Source organism: Corylus avellana, chromosome ca2 (assembly GCF_901000735.1).
Source record: "Corylus avellana chromosome ca2, CavTom2PMs-1.0".
Lineage (NCBI taxonomy): Eukaryota > Viridiplantae > Streptophyta > Magnoliopsida > Fagales > Betulaceae > Corylus > Corylus avellana.
This window is the reverse complement of record NC_081542.1, coordinates 48,783,161-48,803,287: the sequence shown is the minus strand read 5'-3', so window position 1 is coordinate 48,803,287 and position 20,127 is coordinate 48,783,161. Positions and strand designations below refer to the sequence as shown.

Below are 20,127 nucleotides of genomic sequence, written 5' to 3'. Positions count from 1 at the left end.
AAGTGAAAATTTTGTATGGGCATTATAGAAACTATGAAAACTCATTATCAAAGTGCTAAAACAATTCAAATCGAGACTCCTTAGACTTGGTTGATCGAATTGTATGCGCTAAAACAACTCAAATCAAGACTCCTTAGACTTGGTTGATCAAATTGTACGTAATTCAAATAGTCCATAAAAAAGGGTCCGCCATCATCCACCTATTACAAGCAAATAAGTTCAAGATAAGTGGATTCTACAATTCAAATAGGCTAATTGCCGAGAACCGAGAATCCTTATCAAGACAATCATGAGGCCTCAGACAGCTAAAAATGTATTCCTAGTGACGAATTCAGCAAACTCGTTACTAAATTTACTTATTACAACGAAAATCGTCGCCTCAAAAACGTTAATTTGAAAAAAAAGAGAAGGCAAACCGTAAACGGGGTTTATATAGAAATTTGGAAAACAAAACGACGACAATTTGCTTGTACCAATAAAGTCACTGTATCTCTCAGGTCAAGCGTCACAGTCACTCTGTCCACCTCCTCCTCCATGAAGATTGAAGACGACCCTGCGGTTTCTCTCCTCTCCTCTTCTCCCCCAAAATTCAAGTTTTGAAACAACAAAATCTCTTATTTTTGCCACCGAAATTTTTTGCTCCAAACTCCCTACATTTTCAACCTTCATAGACTCCCTCTAAACCCTACTCAATGGCCAAAACTAGACCAGGCAAAAAGGACTTGGACTCCTACACCATCAGAGGCACCACCAAAATTGTCAGAGGTACAACGCGGAACACCCACCTCTCAAAAATGAAGCTTTTTTTTGTTTTGGGTGTAAAAAATGTTAGCTTTCTGGTTGGTTTTTGCAGCTGGGGATTGTGTGCTGATGCGGCCATCGGACACGGGTAAGCCTCCCTACGTGGCGCGCATAGAGAAGATCGAGATGGATGGTCGGAACAACGTGAAGGTGAGGGTGAGGTGGTACTACCGGCCCGAGGAGTCGATCGGTGGGCGGAGACAGTTCCACGGGGCCAAGGAGCTGTTCTTGTCCGACCACTACGACGTGCAGAGCGCTCACACGATTGAAGGGAAGTGCACGGTTCACTCTTTCAAGAACTATACCAAGCTTGAGAATGTTGGGGCCGAGGATTACTATTGCAGATTTGAGTACAAGGCTGCTACCGGGGGGTTCACCCCTGACCGAGTGGCTGTGTGAGTTTTTATTTTTTTGGGTCCTTTCGGGTTTTGTGGGTTTGATGGAAATGCGTGTGTGTGGGTGTGTTTTGTTTCCTTTGGATAAGTACATTGATGGGTTCTGATTTTTATTGGGTTTTGTGCTGAAGGTACTGCAAATGTGAGATGCCTTACAACCCGGACGACCTCATGGTGCAGTGTGAGGGGTGCAAGGACTGGTAAATTGTTCTGAGTTCTTCTTTTTCACGTGCTTTTCAGTGTTGAAATTCATTTTTTTATATACGTTTCTAGTATGTTAAAATTCCGTAGATGAAAAGATTGTTGAAAGATAAAGAGCTTTAGGGCCAGTGAAAATTTGGATGATTGACCCACTTAATGTTACATTTCTATTAGAATCACTACTAAGAAATGGATAGGCGTATATCCCTCTGTCTTATTTAGGCTATGTGTCATAATTCTGTAGGTGTATGACTTCTGGTTGTGATTTAGGTTAACGGGTGTAAATTGCATCATCTGAAGGCTTAATTTCTGTTTGTTGATTGCTTAGATATTCTCCCAGTAAAATCCATGCTGGACTGGTGTGTGATAACTCTTTCTGTAAAAAAATGGAAAACCCATTGGTGTTGATGTTATTCATGCATTAGATTATACTGCTTTAGGTATGCCTTGTATTCCACAGTATACTGAGTTTGGATTTCTAGTCACTTGCTTAAATGCTTACTGTAATGCTTACTGATGCCTTATAGGTATCATCCTGCTTGTGTGGGCATGACTATCGAAGAGGCTAAAAAACTGGATCGTTTTATGTGTTCTGAATGTTCATCCGATGATGACGTTAAAAAACCCCAGACTGTATTTTCAGAGTCACCAGGAGCTGATGCCAAGGTGTGACTATGTTTCTTAATTCCACATAATTGTAGACTCGTGTTTGATGTCTATGTTTCCCTTAATTCATTTTCTTGTCTCAACTTGTGCATGATACACAATGTGCCTTTTTTTTTTTTTGGGTCTATGGGCTAGTAGTTAGTTTGGGTTTGGCTTTTCTAGAAATATTTTTCTAATGTAAAACATGGCTCTTTTTTTGTTTCTCTTTTTTGGTATTTGAAACATAAGGTGTGTTATACCGTCTGAGACTCAACCTGTGGTGGATGGTTCGCATTTGGTGTAGCTGGTCCTGTGGTGGATTGTTCTTGTTTGGTAAAGGAAACATATAAGATGCTTCCTTTGTTATGAGATGCACTATAGTGCTGAAGAAGAAGATATATGAGCATATCTAAACATGTGAACCATAAGTTAAATTGGTCAAGATTTGAATTTTGTAAATGGATATGCTTACTTGGTTACTGATTCTATTCAGTTCTCTTGAGATGCAGTCTTTGCATATGAAGATTGTAACAATTCAGGCTTCTCTAGTGTTGACAATCAGTCTCTGTCTTACTTTATAACTTTTGGTTGAATACCTATTAAGATGGAACATTCTGATAAATTGGCATTCCTGCTAATGCTCATATAAGTTGGGATGTACTTATTTTTTGCCCTATTTTTCCTATTTTATTGGGTGCTGTCCTTTGGCATGATAGATATTCTTATCTCATTCTCACTACTGAAGGTGCATTCTGGATTTATATTATTATATGCATACAAGTGATACCAAAAATGTTATTACATAATGTGGATTTCTTTCTGGATGACATTTTCTAAACATTTTATTGAAAGTAAAAAGATATACTTGCAAGATCTACTTCTAGGATTCGGAGTACTTGTTTCTTTCTTTTTTATATATAACCAATAGTTTTGAGTTGAGGAGGGAGAGTGCCGCGGTGTGGAAAATGGTGCCTACGTGCTTTTTTTGGTGTCTATGGAGGGAAAGGAATAATAGGTGCTTTGAGGATGTGGAGGGGACTTGGGAAGACATTTTAGCCTCTTGCTTTCAAACTTTGTATCTTTGGACCGTTGCGCATGTCTCTCCTGTTTCGATTAGTTATGATGATTTTCTTCTTCGTTTTTCTCCTTCTAGTTAGGTGATCCTATTGTATACTCCCAGTGTACCTTGGGGCGCCTATACGCTTTTTAATAAAACTTCTTATTACTTATCAAAAAAAAAAAGTTTTGAGTTGAATGGCAGTCGACCATTATTGATATTTTATCCTGCTTTGTAACTTGCTGTGGTAAACCGTTGGTTAACAATATTTCCCTTGGTCATCTAGTTCTTGTTGATGATGAATCTGATGATTTTGTCATGACCATGGAAACTTGTAAAATTGTGGACTTGAAGGATATCATTTACCAACAGCTTGTTCTCGATTTTTTTTTTGATAAATTATGGTTGCCTTCCTCAAGGTTTTGATAAATTAATTAATGGTTACAGATTAGACCGGTTAGATGACAATAAAATTATGGAAAAAATAAAAAATAAAATAGCAATCGCAGGGTAAGAGTGCAAAGAGTCCTTGGCTTCGGAATACATGGTTTGAGTCCTTGGTTTTGGAGCTGAAATCTCTCGACTCTTTCCTTAATTTGTTATACTCCTTGAAAACCCAACCGAGAGAGGCGGCTAGAATGTTGTGGATCCCAGCTAACAATCGTGGCTTCAAAGTGAAGAGCTATTATAAAGCTTTACATTCTGAAGAGCCTTGTCCATTCCCCTCCTCAGATTGTTTTCTTTTTATGGACGCTAGCTTTGGGTAGAATTCTCACGGTTGATAATCTTAGAAGGTGAGGTTTCACTCTTGTGAATTGGTGTTGTCAATGCAAAAAGAATGAGGAGATTGTTAATCACCTTCTCATTCATTGCAAGTACACTAGTGATCTCTATCCCTTGGTTCTCAACTTATTATGGGTTTCGTGGGCTATGCCTAGCACCATGCTAGAGCTGCGTCATTGTAGGAAGACTCAAGGGCGGGGAAATCCTAAAATGGCCATCTGGAAAGTTATTCCTACTTTCTTAATGTGGAACATATAGAGAGAAATTAATTGGTGTCTCTTTAAGGATTGCAAGTCTAGGCTGTAGTTTATAGTCTTTGAGGATCTATTTTACATTAGGCTGTTGTCTATGTTCTTAGATCTTGTTAGTTTTTTAGATTGTAGGCGCCTTTTGGGTGATTGTCTCTCTTGTATACTCTTTGTGTGCGAGGGATTTGCCTTTTTCATTCAATAAAATTATTGTTCATAAAAAAAATCTCAAGTTAAGAGTATTAGTTTTGAAAATAGAAGGTAAATCTCTGACATTTACCCAAATGGTTTTTTTTTTTTTTTTCTTTATATTTGAACGTTGTGCTTGTATATACCATTTAGTAATTAATAGTTCCTTTTCAGAAGGAAAGTATCTGTATGTCAATATCCTACATATTTGAACTGATTGACAGAGTAACATTAGAGTACCCTTGATTCAGTCCTCTCCCTGAAACTTTTATCTGGTAGTCCCAATGTTGATTTTTCGTCCTTCCGCTTATCTTTATGGTCCTATTTGCCCTTTTGGATGATGTAAGACAATGTCAATGTTGGAGACTTGAGTATCAAATTTGGTGATTGAAATAGTACAGCTTAAGTGGTGCTATAGAGGCCAATACTGGTCGGTGAAAAACAATATTTGGAGTAAATTAGATCTCTCCTGATCCTGCTTGACACTTGACAGTTTATACTACTTTGTTAAAATCTTTTAGCCTGTCGTAATCATATGCTCTCAAAGCAAATAGTTCTTTGGGATCTTTTGTTCCCCCTTTTATCTTATAGTGCTGATCCCTTGGGTCTCTGAGCAGTCTGGCTATGATACTCATACACTTGTAGTACGCCTGTTTTGTGCTCTTTCTAGTGCCTGAGGAATATCCTCACTTGTACTAAAATTTTTGCAGCACATTTGATGTGTTGAAGTTCTTATATGAAACACCTCCTTTAATCTTGTGGCAATATCTTGCATAATTCTCAAGGTCGTGATATTGTCATTTTCATAATCTTTGTGTTTTGTACGGTAGACTATCTTGATCTGTAGATTTGCTTGGAACAAGTAGATGATGTTTATTTTTTTATAGTCTATACTTGTTTCATAATTTTCAGGAAAAATCCTAAAATTTGACTCATACCTGCCATTATGTTCTATGCTTATTGATTAGTTTGCTCTTAAGAGTTACTAATTTCAAATATTGTTTTTAGCTAGAAGCATCTGCTATTAAAAAGATTGAATCTGATTTATATGTTCCAAAAATTCAGCTTGAAACAAATCTTATTCATCAATGTATTTTCTAAGACTCTTAGTTGAACACATGGCAGGGTGTATGTCTGTATGATCCATTCAGATCAAGAGCTATATACTACGTGATTATAACTAACCTCTGATAGCTAAGAAATAACTGTGTGTCATCCTTTTTCAGTAACACCACTTTTTGATAGCAATGTAGACAATTCAGGTAGAAATTGGTATGCATTTTAATCTAAGTTGTATGCTCACGAAGGTTCTAAACGATTGATGCCTTGAATTCAATTGAAGGGAGAATCTACTCTAGATAACTACTTGAGAATAATTTGTATAGCTATTGTGTCAGTTGCATGTTTTCTCTGCTCTCTTTTGTAATATTTCATTTATAGATGAAGTTTTTCATCTTTCCCAGGTGGAGCCCAAGCGTCGGAAGAGATGACCACAATTGGGGGGTTTGCTGGAGGAGAGAACTCTAGCTGCAAAATGAGGACACAACTATTTTGTGAGGAGACGGCCCTTTGATTGTTATTGTGTGGAATGTACAGCTTAGACTGGTGACCATTAGTAGCTTAATTATGTGTTTGACTAAGATATATGTATCTCTGCTAGATTAGCATATTAAACCTTCTTTCTGTCCAAAAAGAGATTTCATGATCAGTTCAGTTCGAGTGTGGAGTTCTAAGATCACATTGGGGACCTGTGACCTTGAAGAGTAGCATTACTCTTTGTGACTTGCATTGTTGCTCTTTCTCATCATCGTCACTTAGTTGGGTTACTTTTCTAAGATCTGGGTTTATCCATTTATCTTGTGGCAAACATGTGATGCATCTGCAGATCTGCTGTACACTGCTAACATGTAGGAAATAGTTCTCCTTTCCAAGTAAGCACTTGGGGTTGGAAGGGGAGGAACAAAGTAGCAGTTTTTTAGGATCAATTTTCCATCTCTGCCAGAAAAAGAAAGTTTCCATTACTGTCCTCCCTCTCTCCTCACATTCTTTCTCTTTGTTTCCCCATTCTCGCTGGCAAGCAGATGCAGCTGGGCTTTTTGGCTGTTGATGTTGGAAAAATGTGATCATTTCTAATCTTCTGTCGTGGGAATGCGTGGTAGAAAACTTTTGAATTCAGATCCATGGTAAAGCTGCTGCATGGAAACACTTGGACAATGTTGATGGTGACCGTTAGGCACTCAACCCACGCTGTTAAGGATAAATCTGTCAACATCAGCGATTTCACCATTCAAAATACATTTTTAAATAAAATTGTAAAAAGTGTTTTGATTGGGAGTATGTTTAAAAAAATATGATAGTTTAAAAATGTGAAAAAAATTCAAGCATTCAAATATGTGCTTTTAAAAACACAACGATAAAGGACTAAATTGTAATTTTACCAAATATTTAACTCTGTTGTTGTGGATCTGACTTATAGTATGCTGTAGTTTAATTAACGGTCAAGATTGAATTTTTCAAAATCTCTCTTTATTTTTTTTTTTTAATTAAAAGTTTTTAAAAGTAAGTCAACTTTAAGATTTAATCTTAACCGTTGATTAAACTACAGCAGCATGTAAGCCGAATCTGTTGTTAAAAATCTAATTGTCATTAATTATGTCTTAAAATTATTATTACAAACTGTAAATTTTGAAACCGACCGGACACTTAGTCAAACATGTTTGGCGTGAGATGGCAAGGACAACATGCATGTATAAGACGTCCTTATTCCTTATTCCCGCCGAACTTTGAATCCAAGCTGAAAAGAATGGTAACGCATGGGTGGTTTCAAAATGCTTTATTCACGTTAACATGGTGCTTAATAATTTGTCTTTTTTGCATGTTTTTTTTTTTTTTTTTTTTTATAAGGGTTATGTGTTGCTCTTCTTTCACCACCATTTTGAATCGGAACAATATATTCTACACCATCTATAATATTTCTCTGCTGCAAGCATGGGAGGAGGGGTTGAAAGAATGATCTCATTACAGTTCATGGCGCTTCTTCTTTCTGTGAATTTCGTGGCTTCTGTTGCAGAAGAACGAGAAATATACTTGGTCTTAATGGAAGGGCACCCGGTTGCATTCCACAGAGGTTATCCTCCTCGTGAAGATGGAAGAAGAGTTAAGCCAAACAGGTTTCGATTAAAAACTTGTTGTAAGACCAAAGAAAAAGAACATGGCCGCCTGCAACCGTCGACAGCTCGATCGTTTAATTGGTTAATTAATACCTTGAGATTGACTGTTCAAGTCATCGCTCAACCGATACACAGTTTTTGTAGGCCGAATTAAGTATTCGGAATTTTCTCGACAGAGATGAGTCATAAAATAACCTATCTTAAAAGGGGTTTCACGTCATTAAAAATAATAATCTACCTTAAAAGGGGTTTCATGTCATTAAAAATTATAATAATGGGGCGCGATCTCTTATGTGTTGTCATATATAAGCATTATAGTTTTCTGTTTCTTTTTTTTTTCTTAAGAAAAAAAAAATTCAAATGCACACCTTATTTTTATGGTTAAGAACTGATCAGCCCTATTGTTCTTTGCATGGATGGATAGTGAAGTAGACAAGTTTCATGCAGAGCAGTTGGAGGATTCTCATGACCAACTTCTACAGAGCACTCTGGAGACTGGAAGCTACAACAGGCTCCATAGCTTCAAACACATCGTTAATGGCTTTGCTGTCCACACCACCCCTTCCCAGGTCCTCTCCCACTTGTTTAAATTTGCTTTATATATATCTTCCCCATAAGAAATAGCAATAGGGTTCTTGAAAAAGTTCCCGGACATGATAATTTCAGGCCAGAAAACTCAAAGCTGCTCCAGGAGTAATGCTGATAGAGAGAGATAGAGGGGCGAAATTGATGACAACATACACTCCTCAATTCCTAGGCTTACCAGAAGTATGGACAGAGGAAGGAGGAGACAAAAATGCAGGCGAAGGGATTGTGATTGGTTTCGTGGACACAGGCATCAACCCTCTTCATCCAAGCTTCGCTTATGATCCCGTGAAGCCTTTTTCTTCGAATATTTCTCACTTTTCGGGAGCTTGTGAGACGGGTCCTCGATTTCCTGCCAGTTCTTGCAACGGAAAGATAGTTTCAGCAAGGTTCTTCTCAGCTGGGGCTGAAGCGGTTGCAACTCTTAATACATCGGTGGATTTTCTCTCCCCCTTTGATGCAGTTGGGCATGGCAGGTAAGTGAACTCTAAAATTGTTTGAATCGTGCTAAATTAAATCATCATTTATCTTAAAAGTTTATTTAACTAATAGTTTAACACTTAATGATCAAAGGATGGTGATGCTTTGGAGTCATATATATATACACACACATAGATGATTATCTATAGATTTGTTATATTGACTAGAATGAATCAATATGCTTTGTTTAGTCACGTAGCATCAACTGCTGCGGGAAATGCTCTAGTTCCAGTTGTCGCGGATGGCTTCTTTTATGGGCAAGCTAGTGGAATGGCACCACGCGCACGGTATGTTATCTATTGTCTTCTATCTTCTTCTTTCTTTCTTCATTTTTTTTTAATGAATTTAAGGGTACCATGCATAATGGGATCTGGATCTCTAATAATTAACTTAGCAATCAATTGAGAGTATTCTTTATGGGGCTTACATATTCAAGTAGGTCTCAAGCTGTTCGCCCACCTGTCTGTCTCATAAAAGCCGTCTCATATTTATGATCTAAATTGTTAATATTTCGGGCAAGCAAGTGCATCGGGTCTCAATGCCTAATAATGCTAATTAAATCCTTGCCTAATTTATAGATTAGCATGTCATTATTGAACAAAAAGCTTTTGAGTGAGCAGTTTGGGATGGATTTGTATATGTTGACTTCCCTTTTTTTCACCACAGGATTGCTGTTTATAAGGCTGTCTATCCAACTGTGGGAACTTTAACCGATGTCATATCAGCAATTGACCAAGTAAGACTGATTCCCAGTTCAAATTTAGTCTAAACAGACAAGAGTGTTGATATGAATGCTACACTTTTTACTTCAAAAAGCCCTTATAAACTTGGTGTGGCAATCCATAATTGGAAAAATATTAGACATTTTCACTTTTTATTTACTCTTCACATGGGTGTAATAGCTTAGAGCATTTATACCCGGCTAGCCAAAGGATGCAAATTTGATGAGCCAAATGTAAATGCTTTTAATTATTTCACCAATTATGAGATTTTCATGAATCACGATGCCAAAATTTGCGAGTCTTGATGGTTTTCTTATGAACATCACATATGGAGAAACCATCTGGTGGATTGATATGATTATTGGATTTAAAGATCATGTATCTACCATGAATTTTCTGCCAAAACTAGCATCCTTTTATGTGCATGAAGATAACGCTGGCATCAATATTTCGAGTATATATATATATATACAGCATTCTCATTGATGAATATATTGGTGTTCTGATTATCTCAGGCAACGCGAGACGGAGTGGATATCTTATCACTCTCTGTTGGACCAGATGAAGTACCACAAGATACACTCACCTTCTTGAGCCTGTTTGATATTGTAATGTTGTTTGCACGTCGAGCTGGAGTTTTTGTGGTGCAAGCAGCAGGCAATCATGGCCCGGACCCTTCTACTGTACTGTCTTATAGCCCTTGGGCAGTCGGTGCAGCTGCTTCCGGCACAGACAGAAGTTTCCCCGGTTCTCTTCTCCTTGGAAATGGTGAAAGAGTTGGTGGCGTGGGATTATCAGGTTACTTCTACTTTCCAAAACATCCTTAGAAATTTAGGCCTTGTTTTTTTGGGCGTAAAATATTTTTTTGAAAAAAGTTTTACTTGGCCAATGAAAATAACCTTGCCCGAAGATGTAAAATAGTTGAAGTACGCTAGCTTTTCATCTGTGTAAATTATTTTTTGCTGCTTTTCTATATCTTTGGGCAACTAATTCTAAGAGGGCTTCTTATGAGGCCTATCTGTCTGAACAGGTCTCGGACTGTTCAAATACTTGTAAACAATATGATAGACAATTGCATTGGATCTCAATCTCACCCTCTAAAACCCTTTTTTTTCTTCCGCAGGTGTTTTTCGTCATCTCTTTGTTCCTCGTAAATCCTTAGATTATATGAAAATAATAGAAATATTTGGCAATTTTTCATACAAGCCAAACACTGAAAAATGTTTTTCGAATCATTTTCAGAAATTGCGAACAAACAGCAAAAGATAGTTACTTCAGAAAATGTTTTTAACTCAGACAGAAAATATTTTACGCCAAAACAGGTCTAATCTATTCCATAATCAGGCAAAGTTATTCATGGAATTGATATCATATTTCTTTATTTAGGACCGACCTTTGGAAATTGGTTATTTCTGTATAAGCTGGTTTTGGCAAAGGATGCAGTTAAGATAAATGGTACATTCCCAAGGACTCCACAGTATATTGAAGAGTGCCAATATCCAGAAGCATTGGAGTTCAATGCAGTGCAAGGTAGTGTTGTCATCTGCACCTTCTCAGCAGGCTTCTTCAACCAGACCTCTACTCTCACTGCCATCATCGATACTGCAAGAACTCTGGGGTTCATGGGTTTTATTCTAGTTGCAAATCCAACCTATGGTGATTTTATTGCAGAACCCATTCCCTTGGCTGTTCCTGCAATTATGATCCCCTCTGTTGCTGATGCTCAGGTAAAACGTGCGAATTGAAAACACGATTTTAAAAACCGTAGTTAAGTGTTTGATAAAATTGCAGTTTAGTCTATAAGATCGTATGTTTTTTAAAATGCACCTTCATTGCTTGCGATTTAAAAACGCATATTTTTCTACATTTTCAAATCGTAGTTTTTAAAAAATATACTTTTAAACAGTACATTTTTGCGATTTGATTTAAAATCCCACTTTTAGTCTGTAAAATCGCAATGCCAAATGCATTATAAGAACAACAAGTCATTGTGCTTAAGCAGCACTTTCGCAATCTTAAAGAAATACATCATCGTTTGTATTTATGTAGATTATATTACAGTACTATGAGCAACAAACAAACAGGGATGAGAGAGGATTTGTGACCAAATTTTGTGCTAGAGCGGCTATAGGAGATGGAAGAGTTGCTTCTTTCAAGGGGAAAGCGCCTATTGTAAGCAGATTCTCTGCAAGAGGACCAGATTTCGTTGACACTAAAAAAAATCCTGCTGATGTTCTTAAGCCTGATATTCTTGCTCCAGGGCACCAAGTTTGGGCAGCTTGGAGCCCCATTAGTGCCTTAGATCCCATGTTAAAAGGTAAGTCTGAATGCTGACAATTATTGCATCTTTTTATGTTATTATGATCATGGATTAATGGTTAATTATGCAGCAAAAATAGTTCATGATGGTACTTGCTTGCTTTCCCATTTTTCTTAATTTGATTTTGACAATTTAGAAATAAGAATCTATCAAATTTCATTGGTTGTTTAGGCTACAATTTTGCATTACTGTCTGGTACCAGCATGGCAGCACCTCATATTGCAGGAATAGCTGCACTCATCAAACAGTATAATCCTTTCTGGACTCCATCAATGATAGCATCTGCAATCTCAACCACAGCCACCAATTATGATAGTCAAGGAGAACTTATAATGGCAGAAGGATATAATATCGGCAGCTTGTCTCCCTCCACTCCTTTTGATTTAGGTGCTGGTTTTGTCAGTCCTACTCATGCCATGGATCCCGGTCTCGTGTTATTTTCAGGTAAAATTGTTATCGTATACTACATGTTAAATCACCACTTATTTCAAAAGCTTAAATTTATAAAAAAATAGTGAATTTGATCATTTAAAGACAGAGATTTCCTCCAAAACTAAGTTGTAGATGAATTACAAAGAAAAGCTTTAAACTCAAGACTTTTTTCTCTAATACTTAGCTGAAAAGCTTAAGTTTATAAAAAATGATAACTTTAATCATTTAATTAATACTAACATTGCACTCTAAAACTTGTTATGGAGATTTTTCTTCTTCAATGTGTGATATTTAATCTTGAAGCAGGATATGATGACTACATCAGTTTCTTGTGCTCTTTGCCCAACATTGATCCAGGTACAATCAAGGCCTCTACTGGAGAGTTCTGCAATCACTCACATAGCCACCCAGCCGACCTAAACCTCCCTTCAGTGACAATATCAGCACTGGCCGGAACTCAATTGGTGCAACGGACAGTCAAGAATGTAGGACTCAGGCCGGAGACATACTTATGCTCCGTGCTGCCGCCAAATGGGACAATGGTTAGCTTGTATCCATCTTGGTTTAACATATCTCCACAAGGAACACAAGATTTGGACATACATATTAACGTGACCAGAGCAAGGAATGCCTTCAGCTTTGGTGAAATTGTTCTAACAGGAAGCTTAAATCACATTGTCAGAATACCCTTGTCAGTCTTGCCTATTTCAATATCCTTATGAGGATTGATAGCTTTCTCTCACAGCATCTTGGCTGTAATTACAATGATATATATCATGTTGAGAATAAACAGTAGGAAACAAACATATTGGGATGCTCAGGGCATGCAGTGAAAGACCCTATTCAATACTCTGATGCAAGAGTTAAAAAGTTGTGTGTAATTGGAAATTGGTACAATAACATTAGCAGATGAATTCAAATATTATTCTTTTACTTTTCTGTCAAAGGTTAAATGACTAAATCTAATCTCATCACTCATTCTCTGATCTCTGAGTCACAAGCCTTCAAAAACTAATGAATATTGAACTGTTTATTAGACTATTGGCATCAAGCCTGAATCATAACAAAAGAATGATAAATGATTGTCACATATTACAGTTGGTAGTAACATTCCAGTTATAGTAACCATATTAATCTAATCTGCACATGCATTCTTTACACCTTGGATACCGGTAAATACTCCTCGCCTTTGGTCTTGTCTGGACATGTTTAGTTTGTCTAACAGCCTTCCTCACTCTCTGCTCGAACACACGCCATTCTATGGTGGAGTTCTTCAAAAAGATGGTTGCAAGCCTGCGTTTATTTGGCCTTATTGTTGGCATTTTGCCTCCACCATAGTACATTCGATACCCCGATGCTAAAGATGAAAACTGACTCCCTGAATCGGTCATGGCAAATGCATCTGCAGCAGTGCAGCCTATGAAGTCCAGCGCAGCTAACTGCAGAAGAAGTAAGCTCATTATTCTTCAAGAAACTCCTAAGAATGAAAAACATTAAAAGACTAATTTTTCCTCACAGTTATAAAGAAAAAAAATTAAATTTATGTATGGTACATTACATACGATGGACACGAACTTGTCCAGTAATGAAATTATATGCTGCTGCATGATAACAAACAGAGAAGATAGACGCACCACCATCAATGAGACAGTGACACGGAACTAGGTTGAGAATGGAAATAGGTTGCAGAACCCAAAAGAGCCTAGCTAACACTATGAATATTCTTTAACAAAGGTATGAATATTCTTCAGCAGTACTGCTTCAGAAATTCCTAAGAAACACCCATTGTCTCCAATTACGCTTTCTTGAGAAAGAGATGATATCAAAAAACATTAGCTAGCTTGTGTGCGATGAAAAAGAATGCTATCAAAGAATCATACTCCATTCATCCCATGATGAGCGTCCTATTTGATAAAATACAAAGATTAAGAAAAGACATTAAATGCAAGACCAACTTGCACTTTTCATAGATTTTTTTTTTTTTTTTTCACAATTACAATTATTCTATGCTTTGACAATTGAGCAATGGAGATTCATTTTAAGACACAACAAAAACGGAATGAGGAAATTCATTAATGGGTGGAGGCAATTATGACTTTATTGAACACAACCAAGCGCAAGTTACTGAATTAGGCATGTAATCACACTCAAGCTGGAGAACAACAATAATAAAAGCAACATTATTACCTGAGATGAAAAATTCACAAACGGTTCAAGTTCGGTTGATGAAAGCAGCTTCTCTTTAGTAACCAAATTAGGATACAAGCTGGTCAAAGCAGCCAATCTCGACTGACCTCCATAAATTTGTGAACCTGCCACGAATATATGTGCCTTACGTTTGAAACCAAGAGCAGCAAGCATAAGTATTGCTTCCTCCGGTGTTAAAGGACAAAGGCCTTCTGACCTGAGTTCTGCAGGAGAAGGTAACCTGCAAAGATTTAAAAATTTTGATTAGATCATAAAAAAGAGTTGATGGAAGACAAATGCTGTCCTTTTCACTTTACTTTTTTCCTTTTCTTTTTAAGGGGTTGTCTTTGATAATAAAATTATGTATTTAAAATGTAGCTGGAAACTCCACAAATATTGAAATAATTGCTGAATAGAATCGTGAATTTACAGCAATTACATACATGATATAAATAGAAAACACAAATGATGTGGCACATACTTTGTGGTCTTCTTGAGAAGTGTCAATGCAGGGAAATGGATTTCCCGAAATGCTTCCAACTCTTGTCTCTCTTCTTCACCTCCACCAAATTCACATAAAGAATGTGCTACCATGTCAATTTCAAATCTCAGGTGTAGAGCTAGATATCTGGAAGCTTTCTTAGCACGATTGTTGCTCTCCTTCTTAATTGATTCTGCAGATTGACCAATAAGATAATGATCCAGTCGTCCAGGGTGACCATCATGCTGGCGTAACCTTTGAAGAAGCAAAGCTCCAGTTTCTTGTATTTTGGGAACAAATTGCAGGGCATGAAAATTACATCTGCATCGAAGCCTCTGTATGAAGTTCCCCAATTAGGAAGAGCAAAGTAGGAAAGAAAGACTGAAACAAACTAAGGAAGACCAAGTAAGGGTGACATTTCAATAAATATGCTTATAACCTATCAGAAATTTGTAATATACAGGAGTCTCAAGTGCTAGTGATTTACCTGCAACTGAAATGGAATTGGGTCAAATGCCAAGCGATTCCCAAATCCAAAAAAATGGACAACTCTATTTTTAAATAGGATAGGAAGGATCTTCTTCAAGTAGAAACTTGGTTTGGCCTCTTTCATGATGTTTTCATCTGTCACCTGGAACAACATTCCATCGATCACCACAAATAACTCACCATTGGAGTTCATACGTATCAATTACAAACAGTTCCGAATCAAATTGGGCAATTAACTTACAATACTACCAATGGCCTCCAAATCCAATGACCGCAGATCCTCAGGAAGTTCCTTCACTATCCGAATATCAGGAGTCAAGTAGTTAATAAAATGCTCCTCCTGATAGATATCGCTGAATTGACTATGAAATTATACAATTTGATATTGTCACTTTTCCATCTAAAGCAAAAATAAGAGGTTTTAAAAGCGTGCACACTATCTAAAACCAATAGAATTCACTACATACTGAAAAATAACAAACACATGCATAAAGCAATTCCATTCAAAAAACATTAACAGTAACAATCACAACACACGCACACACACACACACACAGATATATAACCAAGGGGCAGTTTATAACATCTCATTTTCCCCACACACCTCCCACCCCCAATTTATAAAAATAGGGTAAATTGCATTTTTCATTATATACTAAGGTCATTTGTAAAGTTCTTCTAAGCTTTAAGTTTCAACAATAAATCCCTTAAACTATGTGATTAGTTGCAATGCCTCCTGATTATTAAAATTTCTCTAATTTCTGTCACATTTAATCTTAATTTCCACATGTTTATTATATTATCACAAAAAAATTAAAGAAAAATAAACATGTGATTATGTAATATTATGATAAACACTTGATTTGTAAGGTTAAGTATAATGGAAATTGGAAAAACCTCAACACTGAGGGGATATTGAACTGACCCCATAGTTTAGGGGGCTAATTGCTCAAATTTAAAGTTTAGGTAGGACATTACACAACCAAGCTCATGGTTCAGATGGGAAGATGCATTTTCCCTAAATATAGCCATTTCTATTTTATGATGACTCTGATGCATACCCCCAATAAAATATAGCAGAAAAAAAAAGGACTTCCAGAACCTCAGATGATTTTGAATCTAGCCACTAACTGTAGCCTCTCTTTTTTTCCAATGGAAGAGCACACTAACCATGGCATAAAGAAACAAACAAATATAATTCCATGATTGGGGAAAGCGAGAGAGAGAGAAAGAAGCGTGTCACCTCATATCTCTCCATACACTACTGTACAAAAATCTGGGAACAACCAGAGTTGAATTAAGCAATCGCGCAACCACAACAGCATTGCAAACCTGTTGCAAATCAGAATGAATTCAGATAATAGACAAGAACAAATTAACACGTAGGATGCTTTTATTCTTTCCTTTTTTCTTTTTCTTTTTTGTTCCTTAAGAGTCGAGGCAGATTCATGAGATTGGGATACAAGAGTAAAATTAAAAGCACAAACTTAAATCACAGGCATTACTTACAGCAATCCGCTGCTGGTTTATCCCACCATTTGCAGTTACCATAATGTATCCATTATTTCCCTCTATTACAATAACACAGACAATGCATTGTGAGAACCAGCTTGAATTATTAATTTACACATTAGATCCATGTTCTTAATAATCTTTAAGATACCCATTCACATAGAGAGAGAGAGAGAGAGAGAGAAAGACTCACCACTCGCTTCCCAGTTGCATTGATCAGCACAGGGTTTCCAAGCAGAAGCAGGAACAAAAGGCTCCTGCCACAAATCTTTCGGCTCAGGTTTATTCTGTCCCTGCATGAAATCAGGCTAAAGAACTTACCAAAAAAAATTCTGTATTCTTCACAATAGGAACACTATGTAGAGTCACATGAAGATATGCAAATACCTCGGCCAAGGCATGGGCAGCCAAAGCCAACATCCTCCCATAAGTACCTTTCTGTGGTCTTTTACCTTTACCATACTTTCTCCATTTCTCCTGCAAAACATTTCAAGCAAAGAAACCAAATGGAAAAACTTAATAACTTCATGACATCAATTTCCACAATATGATTTCAACTTTTCAACAAGCGTTACCGCTCCTACCCAGCTACACTTCTCTTCCACCCCCCTCCCCTTTTCCATAAACAATCATATCAGCATTGCACTACGTTGGGTTTGATATTAACGGCCAAAAGCCAATAAAAAGTAACCAATTCCAAATTTCAAGTGCTTATTACAATTTCTCATGTTCCTGCATAATGGGAATAATTACTCAATTATTTTGAAGAAAAAAGAAAGTAACATAAGATTACACCCTTAACAAAAATGTAACATCTATCACTTTGCTTGCAGATTAAAATTCCAATTTTCTCCAAATTAATCCGCATCCCTTCCAATTGATACATTTAGTTAATTCATATATGGAAAATATGAATCTTTTTTAGCGTTAAGCATTAAATTTCCAGCAAGGCAGCAAACATAGCTTTTATCCGATAATAATAACAACAATGATAAGTACAAATTACCATTTATACAACAACAAAGCTCATTACATACCCGAATCGAAACTGAACCCGAAATTCCCGAAACCACAGCTTTGGAATCAACCCCGTGATCCTGTAACCGCAAAAGCATGATCCAATTCACCAAGAAAAACAAACCCACCAATCCAATCAGACTCACCAGCCCTTTCACTCGCTTTCTAGAATACCACGCCTTGGTTGCCTTCCTCTTCACCTTCAATTGCTGCTTCTGATCCCACAGAAACCCCAACCCCAACCCCTTGAGATCCCAAAACGACGACGCATGGGACCGGTCGTTGCTGAGCCGGCTCGGGCGGAGCCGCGGGGAGTGGCACGGCGAGCCTTGCCGGCTCCTCGAGGTGGGCGAGCTGGGCCGAGCGTGGAACGAGCTGGCCCGGGCCTTGTTGAGCCCGGTCTGATCCGACACCCCGATCTCATCGGACTCGGGCGGTTCTTGCTCGTTTGGTTTGCCGTTGGATTCGAGAGCGGTGTCCGAGAGGGTACTGGTTGATGCCATGGGTCGGGTCCGACCCGATACCATAAAAAGAAAAGGTTTTTCTTTTTCGGAATGCTTTAAGATAGGCTGGAGTGTCGGAGCTGTTTGAATTCCAGCGACGACTCGCGGTTTTTGTTTGTTGTTTTAAAAAAAGTCGCAAGTTTGCCGCTTTGCCTTCCCAAATTCAACAGAGCCGTTTACCTTTTGGTCTCTTCAAGTTCAAGTGATTGTAGTAACGACTATCATGGTTGTTAATGCGACCGTAGTCTTTTTTTAATATGATAAAATTTAATTTATTTAAATTCCAAAAAATAGTTGAAATTTGTAAAAATATACTCCGTATAATATCTTAAAAATTCTAGAGATTCTTATGAGAATTCATACTAGTAACCTCTACTTTATAAGGTGTGGTCTCCAACAAGTGGCGGAGCCAACCATTTTATATTGGGGGTGCCGCGAAAATTTTTTTGGCGTCTTAAAAATTTTCTTCACCCTAAAAATTTGGTAATTTACATAATATATGCGTCACAAAAAATATCTATAAAAGTTTATAAATATGTGCTCAAATTGATATATTAGAAATGTAACATATCGACACTATCAAAAAGACAGAAATACAAAAAAAAAAAAAAAAGTGTCTAGAACTACACTTTACGAAGAGACTAGAGAGAGAGCGTCTTAGAGATTTTTTTTTTTTTTTGGGTGCTGGAGAAGGGTTGCATTGGGTTAAATTGCTGTGGGTTAAATGGGGGTGCGGGAGAAGAATTGCTTTGTCTTGGGTAATAGGTAGGTAAAATTGTAAAAATAATTTTTATTTTTTATTTTGAGGGTGTCGTGGGTTAAAAAAAAAAAATCCATGGCACCCCCAAGGGGTAACATGGCTCCACCACTGTCTCCAACCAATTAAGCTAACCCACAAAAATTTTAGAGATTCTTAATTCATAGTGCCTAATACTCATTAATTTTAAAAATGTATACAATTATTATTATTATTATTTTTTACGTTCCCGCACAAGAGGGGGAGGGAGATTCAAACTAATAACCTCCATTTCATTAGGCGTGGTCCCAGCTAATTGAGCTACTTACCTCTTGGGAACGTATACAATTATTACTAAAGGTTAGTATAAAGACAACATTAGGGCATATGATAAAAAATAATTGATTTAATCATTTAATTAATATTTCAACACCCTTTCACACGTGTGGATTCAGACTCCCTTAAAAAGTTAAGCGCAGCAAACATATTATTAAAATGAGAACGAAATAACAAAGATAATTTTTATATTCATAAGATATTCTGACACAATAAACCCAAAAGATATTATAAATTTATAAATTAACATTTAACGTTTAAGACATTCTTTGCACTTGATTTTTTGTTTGAGATTTTTTTTTTTTTTAATGAATTTTTCTTAGAGACATAAATAAATAAATAATTTTTTAAGAAAAAAAAGAAGAAGAAGAAATAGTCTTTTAAACCTTATAGTTGGCATCGGATAGAAAATACACGTAATTGAATTGGAGTAAATTAAGTTAATTAACCAAACTGCTTAGACCACTCTTAGCACTTCAGTCAATTTATATAACGAGGGATGCACGTGACACAGCCAGGTACGATGCATGCACAGAGTTGTCGTGTTGCACTCCATATTTTCTTTCACAATCAGCAAAGCAACATTTTTGGGGTTTTATCCTACTGCTTCTGTCCAACGTACGCTGTTTATTCAAGAACACTTCTCACGTGACCGACCTGTCTTTATGGTTTTGCTTTGTCTTCACTATGATCTTTTACAGAACAGGTTGGAAATTTCTGGTAAAGGAGCATTTCAAAGTGATTATTATTATTTTTTCTTCCAATTTTATAAAATTCAGTTGGCGGCGTATTTCAAGCTCATATCAGACTGATCAAACATTTGATCTCATCTATATGC

General features: G+C 37.0%; 3 protein-coding genes across 5 annotated transcripts; 2 read left to right on the top strand and 1 right to left on the bottom strand.

The window, feature by feature from the left end:
• The first annotated feature begins 475 nt into the window (after positions 1-475).
• On the top strand, positions 476-6,057 carry LOC132170922 (chromatin remodeling protein EBS-like). 2 transcript variants are annotated; one of them, XM_059582080.1, is made up of 5 exons: positions 476-765; positions 854-1,196; positions 1,328-1,396; positions 1,925-2,063; positions 5,783-6,057. In XM_059582080.1, exons 1-5 carry the CDS (start codon positions 693-695, stop codon positions 5,807-5,809), a joined length of 651 nt encoding a protein of 216 aa, XP_059438063.1. In that variant the 5' UTR covers positions 476-692; the 3' UTR covers positions 5,810-6,057. The 2 variants fall into 2 exon arrangements, with proteins under 2 accessions (XP_059438063.1, XP_059438064.1); XM_059582081.1 differs by lacking the exon at positions 5,783-6,057 and adding an exon at positions 2,292-2,734.
• A 1,207-nt stretch (positions 6,058-7,264) lies between these two features.
• LOC132171623 (subtilisin-like protease SBT2.4) lies at positions 7,265-12,942 on the top strand. Its single transcript, XM_059582993.1, has 10 exons — positions 7,265-7,489; positions 7,914-8,058; positions 8,156-8,550; positions 8,746-8,841; positions 9,221-9,290; positions 9,792-10,074; positions 10,663-11,003; positions 11,326-11,593; positions 11,768-12,040; positions 12,335-12,942. Exons 1-10 carry the CDS (start codon positions 7,308-7,310, stop codon positions 12,748-12,750), a joined length of 2,469 nt encoding a protein of 822 aa, XP_059438976.1. The 5' UTR covers positions 7,265-7,307; the 3' UTR covers positions 12,751-12,942.
• Positions 12,943-13,035: 93 nt separating this feature from the next.
• On the bottom strand, positions 13,036-18,396 carry LOC132171624 (O-fucosyltransferase 15-like). Of its 2 annotated transcripts, none has more exons than XM_059582994.1 (10): positions 17,735-18,396; positions 17,085-17,174; positions 16,891-16,990; positions 16,695-16,756; positions 16,429-16,517; positions 15,427-15,547; positions 15,184-15,327; positions 14,697-15,031; positions 14,216-14,456; positions 13,036-13,467 (listed from the first exon to the last, which is right to left on the bottom strand). In XM_059582994.1, exons 1-10 carry the CDS (start codon positions 18,239-18,241, stop codon positions 13,159-13,161), a joined length of 1,998 nt encoding a protein of 665 aa, XP_059438977.1. In that variant the 5' UTR covers positions 18,242-18,396; the 3' UTR covers positions 13,036-13,158. The 2 variants fall into 2 exon arrangements, with proteins under 2 accessions (XP_059438977.1, XP_059438978.1); XM_059582995.1 differs by having other exon boundaries at positions 17,132-17,174; positions 17,735-17,818.
• Between the last annotated feature and the right edge of the window lie 1,731 nt (positions 18,397-20,127).